Source organism: Brassica oleracea, chromosome C3, assembly GCF_000695525.1.
Source record: "Brassica oleracea var. oleracea cultivar TO1000 chromosome C3, BOL, whole genome shotgun sequence".
NCBI classification, from domain to species: Eukaryota; Viridiplantae; Streptophyta; class Magnoliopsida; order Brassicales; family Brassicaceae; genus Brassica; species Brassica oleracea.
In genome coordinates this window covers 4,117,932-4,128,927 of record NC_027750.1, presented here as the reverse complement: position 1 = coordinate 4,128,927, position 10,996 = coordinate 4,117,932, and the positions used below count along the sequence as shown (strand labels likewise).

The 10,996-nt window shown below is 34.0% G+C and overlaps 3 protein-coding genes across 4 annotated transcripts; 1 reads left to right on the top strand and 2 right to left on the bottom strand.

The window, feature by feature from the left end:
- The first annotated feature begins 231 nt into the window (after nt 1-231).
- Nucleotides 232-1,507, top strand: LOC106331969. Of its 2 annotated transcripts, none has more exons than XM_013770411.1 (4): nt 232-656; nt 756-896; nt 991-1,206; nt 1,305-1,507. In XM_013770411.1, exons 1-3 carry the CDS (start codon nt 318-320, stop codon nt 1,186-1,188), a joined length of 678 nt encoding a protein of 225 aa, XP_013625865.1. In that variant the 5' UTR covers nt 232-317; the 3' UTR covers nt 1,189-1,206; nt 1,305-1,507. The 2 variants fall into 2 exon arrangements, with proteins under 2 accessions (XP_013625865.1, XP_013625866.1); XM_013770412.1 differs by having other exon boundaries at nt 991-1,203; nt 1,303-1,410.
- Nucleotides 1,508-2,511: 1,004 nt separating this feature from the next.
- Nucleotides 2,512-4,490, bottom strand: LOC106334134 (cathepsin L). The gene is made up of 6 exons (XM_013772471.1): nt 4,427-4,490; nt 3,723-3,914; nt 3,528-3,612; nt 3,182-3,420; nt 2,913-3,053; nt 2,512-2,831 (listed from the first exon to the last, which is right to left on the bottom strand). Exons 2-6 carry the CDS (start codon nt 3,909-3,911, stop codon nt 2,613-2,615), a joined length of 873 nt encoding a protein of 290 aa, XP_013627925.1. The 5' UTR covers nt 3,912-3,914; nt 4,427-4,490; the 3' UTR covers nt 2,512-2,612.
- Nucleotides 4,491-9,469: 4,979 nt separating this feature from the next.
- Nucleotides 9,470-10,879, bottom strand: LOC106329695 (protein EXPORTIN 1A-like). Its single transcript, XM_013768362.1, has 7 exons — nt 10,804-10,879; nt 10,568-10,678; nt 10,334-10,441; nt 10,117-10,254; nt 9,872-10,009; nt 9,670-9,774; nt 9,470-9,592 (listed from the first exon to the last, which is right to left on the bottom strand). Exons 1-7 carry the CDS (start codon nt 10,855-10,857, stop codon nt 9,470-9,472), a joined length of 777 nt encoding a protein of 258 aa, XP_013623816.1. The 5' UTR covers nt 10,858-10,879.
- Nucleotides 10,880-10,996: the final 117 nt, after the last annotated feature.

The window sequence follows — 10,996 nt, the reverse complement described above, 5'->3', positions numbered from 1 at the left end:
CATTTATTAACTTGCCGTTTTGAGAAACGATAAAGCAAACGGGAAAGTGATCACGCAACGCCATTTGTTTCGTAAATAAACGGGGGCTGTAAAATTACTATGAGGCTTATATCAGGTATGGCCCATATAATTGCTCACTGGCCCAAATAATCTTCCGACCGAGTCACGTGCGCAAATAGGCAGAGAGAGAGAGAGAGATATTAAGGACACATCGGTAAACACATACCCTTTCATTATTATTATTGTCATCTGCTTCGTTCCCAATTTGTGTGTTGCGAGAGAGAGAGATCTAGGGTTTGATCGATTCTCCAGCGACGATGTTAAGCGACGATTCGAGGGCGAAAAGAGCTGCGACTGAGGAGGAATCTGACTCTTCTGTCTCAAAAAAGCCGAAGATCGAAGATGAAGACGACACATGCATGGAAGACGAAGACGATAGCGATAGCAATAACCCATTCTTATGGAGTACCGACGGAGAAAACGATGACTCTCCGACAATCAACTATTTAAACTTTCAAGATCCGGAACCGGAGTGGGATAAGGACAGTTACGATGGTTACGAATTGGAATTCGATCCTGACGGCCGTGAAGGTTTCCCCGACGACAAGGCGTACCAAGACTTCCGCGACTATAAAACCAAGGCCTTTAAGAATAGGGTAATGTTATGATCCTTCTTTGTTGTTATCCACAGAATGAAATGAAATGACTCTAAATATTTTTTAACCTTTTCGTTTTTTGATTTTTGATTTTTTTAGGGGTTTTTTGAAGATCCATTCAGATCCATCTACCCGATTATAGATCTGGAAGATCTTTGGTCAGACACGACAAACGTGACTAGGAGGCAATATTTGGCAAATATTGCTTCCCTGTGTGTTAAGAAACTCAACGAGCAGAATGTGAGTAGAGTACTGATCTTATCAAATATTGAACCTTTTTTTTTTTTTTTTCTTCTGTAATTACTTACGGATAGGATGTGTGTTTTGTACTTAGCGTTCGTCTGTGGAAGTTGTAAGCATTGTGAGAGGCAATCTAAAACCAGGAGGTGGGTATAAACTCTACATCACCTTTATGGCTCGGGAGTATCCGGATGGTCCTCTAGTGGAGTATCAAGCCAAGGCAATGGATTTTGCAGGAGGCAGAAAACCTCCCTTCCCCATTCTCTGCAGACCAGCCTCTAGCATATCCTAATCTGTGACTTGCATTAAGGTAATATTTATGTTGTCAATTTTTGTGGGAAAGTTACGTAAACATAGAGTGCTTTGTTTATAAGTATATTTCTAATCATTCGACCTTAACCATTGCAGGGTATGGTGCTCTTCTAGAGGAAGATTTAGATCAAAATAAGGCTTTCGAGTTACAAGTTTCATGAGTCCTCATGTGGATTTAGTTTTTTTTTTTTAATTTGGCGTTCAAACTTATGGCCCTACCTTTATGTTGTATTGTATAATTATGGATTTTAGTAATGGTTGCTATATTATGTTTAATGTTCATTTTAGAGTATACGTTCATTCCACACTAGCGCGTTGATTGGAGATTATTACTGTCATAACAAAATCGCGATTAAACTGTTGTTTACATGTTAGCTTGTTGATTAGTAAATTTAAGCTTATGTGGACTAATAATTCGGGGATCTCTCGTGTATATTTAGAAAGGTCCTCGGCCAGACCGATTTTATATTGATATTTTTTATAAAATGAAACAAAATATTGTTAAGTTATATTATGTTTTATAAAAATATAAATAAAAAATAGTAGTAATTACAGAAAATATTTTTACCACGAAGAGAGTAATAATAAGTGAAAAAGCCGTCTCAAGTGGCAAAAGAATCCTCGTATGCTCCGGAAGATAGATTATTACGGGCTATACTTGGCATTCAGGCCACTAGGTAAGTTGGGAAGTCCAACATAAGACGGGTCAATTACATCGAACCTCAATTCCATCGAGCTTTGCGTTGTCAAGAAAAAATTAAACCTTAAATTCAAATCTCTAAACCTTAAATCCTAAAATCTAAACTCTTGGATAAAATCTTAAACTCTAAATCAAAAACACTCAAATGTTTAGGATTTTAGCGTTTAATGTTTTTGATTTAGAGTTTATGATTTATCTAAAGGTTTAGAGTTTACCCAAAAATTTAATGTTTCACATTTAGGGTTAGGGATTAGGGTTTAGTGTTTTGCCGACGATGTTAAAAATATTTTTTTTAAAATTATTTTTTTTGTAACTACTAATTTTTTTACCATTTTATTTTTAAAACATAATATAACTTGAATATATTTTTTGTTTCTTTTTCTAAAAAATATCAAATTTGAAATAATGAAATCATATTGGTTGGTGGACCTAGAAGTTTATGCTATATGGAAAATTGATGCATAATGAATGATATATGGAAAATTATACATAATAAATAGGAAGTACATAGAAAGATATAAAATTAGGCTGTTGATTAGATTTTGATGAATATTAGTTTCTTAAACAACTATCCCATCTTGTTTATAAAGACAGTGGGTTGGATTTCATAAGTTCAAAACAGACATTAATAGAAAAGGAGTAAAATGAAACAAGTTTTTCATGGTGATCTAACATATAAACAACTCATGCAGATTGACTTTACTCTACTTCTTCTTTTTCTTCTCAATAATCTCATCCAGGTAAAAAACGTCATCTGTAGATCCAGTGATGATGATCCTCCCATGTCCATTGACTCCCCAATCTGTCCCCCACGTGTTTTGCACCTCAAAGAATATTTCTTCCGTTAAGGTTAATCCATGTGCCACGATCATGACTACGTGCCTCTTGATTCCTTCTATTGGCTTGGGAACCCTGTAAATTCCCTGAAACCAAATTGATACTTTAGTTTATTGCCAAGTGAATTCGTGATGTATACGTGATATCCAAAATATTAAAAAACTTACATCTCCAAGGTATGAAAGTGGAGTGGTCAAGTCAAGCGTCAAACCAACCGGACCCTTAGCTTCCATCAATTCAGTGATGTATTGTGGAGTTGCACCATTCACTGAACGAAAAGAGCCCTTTAACTTAAATGTCTTCTCTTTCTACAAACAAAAACAATTTCTCACGAATCAATATATCGATAGTAAAATATATAATAGAAAAGAATAATCATACATAATATATATATATATATATATATATAGATCAAGTGGATTGTTAGATGAATTACCTTCTTGTCATTCTTTTTCTCTATTCCTTCAGAAAGCACATGGTTCATTGCACTTTTTAATGATCCCACAGCCATGTAACTTCCACCAACATTGTTACGATGTTCATATCCTTTATCTCCGAATTTCACCTTTTTTGAAAAACCTTCTATATCAAGTTCTTTGTGCCGACTAATGTGACCACGGTCCTTATTAAAGACGAACTGAAGAATCCCACCAAGAACCAGAGCCCAGCAGATATCTGACATTTAAAATAAATTACAAAAAAACTTCAAAATTATCACTAGGATAAGATTTGACATTGATATGACTATACAGAATAAAACTGGTATGGAGATTTTTTAATACCCGTGATTTGACAAACAATACGAGAAAGCAAAGATGGGTGTATCCGACGCCAATCAAAAAGGAGCTGGCTCCCATCGGCGAAAACCTAATAAAAAGTATCAATGTAGCAAAGATAACATTATTATAATTAGAAAACAACGATAAGATTAGGATTTTATTTGAAACAAAAAACTACACATTAGATTAAGGATTTACCCTTAGTGGTGGAGGAGGCAAATCATCTTGTGGGGGAGGACGTTCTTTTCTTATATCTGCCGCCACATGCTTATAAGGATTTAAACCTTTCTTGCCTCGGTTTCCTCCAGCACCAATACCTCCGGCGCCTATACCACCACCGGCACCGCCACACCCTACACCATCAACGTCCTCGCTATCACTGTCCATCCGCTTGGACCACACAAAACAATAAAAATCATATTATTATGATGATGATATTCTAAGTAAACATATTATATGTATTTAATTTCTTTTAACGTAGCAAGTAAATACGAAGAAGACGATGTACGATCAAAGACATTCGGAAACATAAAGATTTTAAGAAAGATTTTTGTAAAGAGTAAAACTATATGCACAAGATTTAAATAGAAATCAACAAAAATGTCAAATCAACCGCTTCTATCAAAAGCGCATTTTTTCTATTTTCTTCAATAAACAATGAAAAGAAGACTAGAAGGACTGAAAATACAGTCATAAATCTTCTTTATACAAAATCTAACCTTATTTTGGCCCTTGTCTTGTTGACCCCACGGGAAAATGTCAAATCAACCGCTTCCAGTTTTTTTTTTTCTTTTTGATAAACAAAGATTCTTTTCTGAAGTTTACACCCTTAATGAAGTTCTGATTTTCAAAGAAAACGAAAGTCATAAATTTTGAAGAACAGCAGAGATTTGGAAGAGAACCTTATTTCTTGGAACTCTATGTTTTCGATGAAAAAAGTAAACACACAAATCCCCAGATTTATCAGTTGAGAGAGAGAGAGAGCTAAAGTGAGTCAGGGCACTGGGTCGATGGACACGTCTTCATATAAAACAAATATCTTCTATTACTAATTATTATTTTTTAATAAAAGTTAAGCGATGTATAAACAGGTGACGTAAGAGTCTCCGTTACTTTCAACGCCGTCCACTTACATATTTAAAAATTCTATAAGAGTTGTTAGTTTAGGGTTTATTTCTGTGATTGCATTTCTTTATTTGTAAATTGAGTAAACATCAAAATCTTAACTATGTGCCATAGACTTATATATAATATATCGAGAATTGTACGTTCATCATGGTAATATTCCATGCAGAGTTTTTTTCAAAAAAAAGATCTCTTGCTTAGAGTTTCAAGATTACAACTTTTGTCTAGAAAATTTTGGGGTGAAAATAAGAAATGTCTTTCTCCTTTTTTTTTCCGTTCGAGATTTCAAAATCTGTGACTTGTTATTAACATGGGGATATAACAACAACAAAAACGGTTGTCATATAGTTAATTGTCAAACCTGACCGATTATAATTTTCCTTAGATCAAAGCTTAGTCTGTTATAGTTTCTTTTATCAGCTAAGTAAATATTTAAATAATACAGTATAATTTCTATTACAAGTTTTCTTTTTCGAAAAATATAAAATACTTGTTTTGCAATTCTACTTAATTGGCTGGAGTGTCATAAAGCTCCGTGATTCTGATTGCATGTAGTATCAATGCTCCGTCATTTTAACCTTTTCATTAAATGATCGATAAGATTGGCAGACAAATGCGTCGTTTATGTGTTCGCAGGACAGAGACAAAAGAGGAAATGAGGAACCACGAAATTCAAGAGAAAATAAAATCATTACATTTATCTTCTGGAATCTTTAAAACGGTCAAATGGCCCAGCAGGTTAACAACGTTTGATTTGATTTGTTCTCTATCTATGTTCAAAAACGACGCGTTTTTGTTTACAATTTAAACGCCAGTTGCGAAAGAGCTCTGGAGAACCTTTACCGCAGTATACGTTCAGATGCATTCGTGAAGAGAAAATGAGCAAAAAGTAATGTGCAGAGAGAGTGTGTGTAAAGTCCTTTCTCTCCCTTTTTTCGTATAAACTTTTTTCACTTTTTAGCTCAAATTAATTTAGTATGGCGTGAGTTTTCAAATTTCCATACTTTACTTCTGAACAGAAAATTTTCCCCAAAAACTGTAGAAACACTAATTTTTTGGTTTCCTTTCTTAATCAACAACATACGATAACAATAAGATACTAGTAATGAAACTCTAAATTTAAACCCTAAATCCAAATCCCAAACCCTAATTTCATAAAATCAATATACTAAACCCTAAACAAGAACGGTTATTTTCTTGTAAGTTTTGAAATAATTTCCCAGGTTTAATTGATATCTCGGGCACCTTATCCCTGTTAAATAAGTTTGATTAGTCTCTTTACTCTTGTTTCCTTGTGTTTCTTACAAAATTTACACTTTCTTAAAATGTAACCAGTGCGACGAGAGTATATATTAAAATAAGAATTGAACACCAGAAAAGAATATATCACGTGACGACTTGTTGACGGATGGTATTCATAAACATCAAATGGCTATTTTATGCAATATGATACACGTAAGAGTATTTTTTTTTTTAAAACTAACACGTAAGAGTAATGAATCTGTTTCTTCTTATCTTACATGATTAATCTTGTATAATTGCTGACAGAAAAAATCCTGTATAATTAATATAATTTATTTAACAACAATTAAAAAGTTTGCCTTATTTTTGCGGGTCTTTGCAAAATTCTATGTTTATGGAATCCCTTTTTTTGTTTTCTTTCGGATCAGTTCATACTGTTTTCTTTTTGTAGCAATGACTCTTATTTGTAAATTTTAAGTTTCACGTTCTCTTTATTATTCAATATAGGGTCCAAATAAGTCAATAACGAAACGATATCTACCATGAAACATATTGGCTTGTTTAGAAACCATAATTGCTTAGCGTGTTGACAATAAAATATCATAAAACATCTTAATTCCTAAGCCGTAATCAGAGTATACTTTAGATATATATATAGCTCTATATTATACACGCTTAATAATTCAACCGTTTAAAAACGCATAAGCCAGCAAGTTCAATCAGGTTAACAAGTAACAATTTCCTCATTCCTGGTACTTTAAAAGTTCTAGAATTGTTACGAACGTAACTGTTTATACTAATTTGATCCACTGGCTTAAAATCTTAGTTATAATAAAAGACTAGATGCAAGTTGCAACTATTACGACGAGCTCTTTGTTTTGCATTTGTGTAGCCCTAACCTTTATTTGAACGGCGACAAAGAAAAGATACCAAAAAGATAAAAAAAAAAAAACAGGAAAAGTTTTTTACTTAGAGACTAATGAATTATCTTTTCCGATGATCAGATATACCCCACAAACAAAACTTAATTTGTTTAGTTTGGTATACAAAATTTAGACTTTCCTGAATGATTTTCGAAATTTGATCATATTGCACTTTTTAATTTGTTAAACTCGACACAGTTTTTCAGTTGAAGAACAAACCTAAATTATATTTTATTTGAAATATTAGAACAAGGTAATTATTGTATTTTATAATTATAATATATATATAGAGAGAAGTATAATATATATATAGAGAGGGAGAGAACTATAATATATAGACGTAGAGTGAGAGAGGGACATATACGTCATATACATACCCTAGCAAACTAGAATCAAATATTCAGTAGTCTTGTAACAAGGCCAAAAGAAGCAGGCGGCCACACTCATAAAATATGGTCTCTAGTATTTGATCGATTGAAAACGTCGCTATCATTACAGTAAAGATGAGTTATATTTTTTTTAATATACAAATAAAATTATGGTGCATTTACGAGAGAAACATGGGTCCTTTTTTGGTCAGCACATGTTTTTTTTACAGTTTGACTGAACCGTTTGTCCCTAGTATTGTAATTCTAAAAGATCTTGATCTTTTGTTCAAAAAAAGATTTTGAGATTTGATTTTTACTGAGGGATTAGATAACCAAAAACATTTAAATAAACAAGAAAATGGATAATTAGATTTTTTTTAGTGAGAGGTTAAGAAGAGATAGGAAGAGAACGAAGAGAAAAAATGTTTTTGGTTAGGTCACCTCTAATAGAACTGCAAAACACTATTTTAGTGTGATTTTTGTACCAAATCTTTTTTAATAGAACTGCAAAAATCACACCATTTTAGTGTAACACTAAAATTTGATATCAAATTTGGTGTGATACTATTCACTAAACTAAAACACTATTAATCCCATTAAAACACTATTCACTTGTTTTATTACTAAAACATACAATTAAATAAATGATAAATAAAAAATTTAATACATATAATATTATAAAATAGTTTTAGTATAAAGTTTAGCGTTATGATTGGAGAAGACCTTGGTTTTAGTGTTGAAATTAAGCTGAAATAGTGTGGTTTTGACACTAAAACGGTGATAATGGTTGGAGATGCTTAGAAAGTGAATTTATGGTTCTCTTCCATCATTTGAATGCTACTGTAGGCGAGAAGAATATTCTGACCCTGACAATTGACAAAGAAGATAAAAACACCTCACCCAAAATCTTCATTTTTAATCACCTTTGGACTTTCATATAAATCAAGCTCCAGGAGAAACGTATTCAGAGCTGGTTAGTCGATTGGATGATCTACTCATTTGTTAGTTTTGTTACTTTTTCTACCAGTGACCTTTTGTTAATTCTGTTGACTCCATACCTTCACTCTCTTGCCCTCCATCCTCATTGATTCCTACCAACTTAGTTCTTTGAACTTATTATATTAGGATTACTCTATGTTTATAAGTTTAAACTCATATGAGTAAACCAGGAGATATAAGCTAGCCATTTGTAACTCTTGTCAAAGTTGTAATTTTCAAAACATGCCATGCATGTATCATATGATAGTCCTTTCTTATTTGTTTAGAACCACACAGCATGTTGATTTATCTGTGTTCAACAGATCCTTTTGGCTGCAAGGAGTATCTACCCAAAGCTCTCAAAGCTTGCTCTTGCATTAGAAAAGGTTCGTATTTGAGATCATTACCTTTGTGATTTTTATATTTGATACATCTTCATTGATAATGTGGAAACTTTTCCGATTCTTCGCAGAATCTGTTGGTTACTTCTATGTTATCCATCAGTACGGAGCCACAATCACAACCCACTGAGGAAGCAAACGCAGCAACGGAAGACACAAACACGGCTGCACAAAACGGGACACAGCCAAATGGAATTGAAGCAGTGGTGGGAGGTGACAAGGATGATATAATGACAGAGGTAGAAAAAGAAGAAGCAGATGTTGATGATGCAATGACTATTGACATGGAAACAATCGATGAACCATCAGAAACAATGACGACGACGACGGCGAGAAGCCAAGCGAAATCAATTAAGTACCTGATTTTGTCTATTCATTTAAATAATTATATCTTGGACATGTTTTGTTTATCATATTGATTTGTCAAGTTTCTTGTCAAGCTGCTGCAGAACCATCATCGGATTCAATGGCTGCAGAGGGAGGAGATTCACGGTTGCCTTGAACCGTATGCCTCAGAGAGACAGCGTTTGAACGAAACTATCTCAAAGGATTGTCCGTTGTCGGATGCTGTTAACATTTTTAGTTGAAAAGGGCATTGGACAAACAAGAAAGAACAACTTCTTTCTATTAATGGTAGCAACAACAGAGTTAAACAATGTCTTGTACCTAAAACACGAATCACTCGAGTAAAATAATTCAACCATCTTTAAAATCTACATTAAAACCAATATTATTAATTAACCCAAACAAGCCACTAATTTACCCGCATAAATTATCTGTTTTCTTGCTTTTCCAATTCTCAAAATCAAATTAGAAAGGCTCCAAAAAAATGGCGGCACAGAAAAGTCTCTCCTCAACTCTCCACTCATTCCAAAACGGTAAAACTTTCTTCTTGTTGCAGCCTTACTTTAAGAGTCGACCATCTCGTCTTGAATCTCATTAGGAGCAACAAGCCCAGGAATCGAAAGCATTCTTTGACGCTCTTGCTCTCTCTGCGCTGCTGCTTCCTCAGCATACAGATCCTTGTTATCCTGAAAGTTGGATTCAACAAATTAGTCTTGAGTTCTTTTTAATAGCAATTGAATGAATGAAGTGAATTAATAATAACCTGAGCGGAAAATTCCTTGGACTGTACAAGGAAGTCGCGAATGTTTTTCTTGAATTCAGACGGGTCATTTCTCGACTCGTAGAGTCCATTCACAAATTGTGTGACCTGTATATATTAATTGATATTCAATATCAGACTTCGAGAAACACGAGGAATCTTGAACAAACAAAGCAAATCTACTGGTTATAATTTTTGTACTTACCTCTGCTGCAGTCATGTTGGGGAATGAAGAACTCAATAGCTTAATGGTGTATTCACGAACAAATGCAGCGTTGTTCGGATACGGGTAAGGTACGGTTGCAGTATCCCACAAAGGTTCAGTTAAAGCACCGCTCTCAACCTGAATTTTATAATCAACAGAGACGTCTAAGCGTATAGAACTACCCATTTCCAAACCATACTTAACGGCAACAATAAGATAAGATGGGAGAGTAGAGAAGGTATTACCAGGCAAAACAGATGCTGCAGCACCAGCACATGCAGCTTGAAGCCAGGCTTATGGAAGGTATCAGTCAACACAGCAAATATTTCTTGCTCGATTTGTATGAAGTATGACCGGAAGAATTGATTACAAAACGCAGATTGCTGTCAAATTCAGAGGAAAATGTTAGACCATGTGCCACACAACCACAGAGAGCTAAAACAAGGGAAACAAACACCAAACCTGAAAGTTCTTCAGCATCTCAAGCAAAAGATTAAGCCCAGTTTCCGCGATATTTCTCTCAGTATGTCTAAATGCCCAGATAATTGAATCCATTACTAGCTTCAGTTGCTGATGCAAAAATGACAAAACAAGTAAGGAAAATATCTGAATAATGAGACAAGACTTGGATATAAGGCCATAAGCTCTTTAGATCACACGCAGGAAAAATATAAATGCAAAAACATATTCACATACCTGACTTGGCAACTTTATCAAGGCAGGGAAACAAAATGTAGCAATAGCACGGAGTAATGAGAAAAACTTGAGGCGGTGTTCCGGATAATCTTCGAAGTTCTTAGTTATCATCTGCAAAATGATGAGAAAATGAGAAGTGTACATTCAATAAGACCCACTCAATTTCAACTAAGAATCAAAGGTGTGTGAAAACAAGAGTGCGAGTAACATTGAACAAGGTCCCTAAATTCTATTACCTCCAATGTACACTGGAAAACAGCTTCAAATATGTTTGGCACGTCATCTAACATTGTTGCCTTGTACCTGAAAGAACAAATCAAATTACGAATCAGACTTTGTATTCATATATCTTTTGATGATTAGGAAGGAATCAATCCGGAAGTAAGCAGAATGTACACATCCTTAACTACTACGGCACACATTAAACAA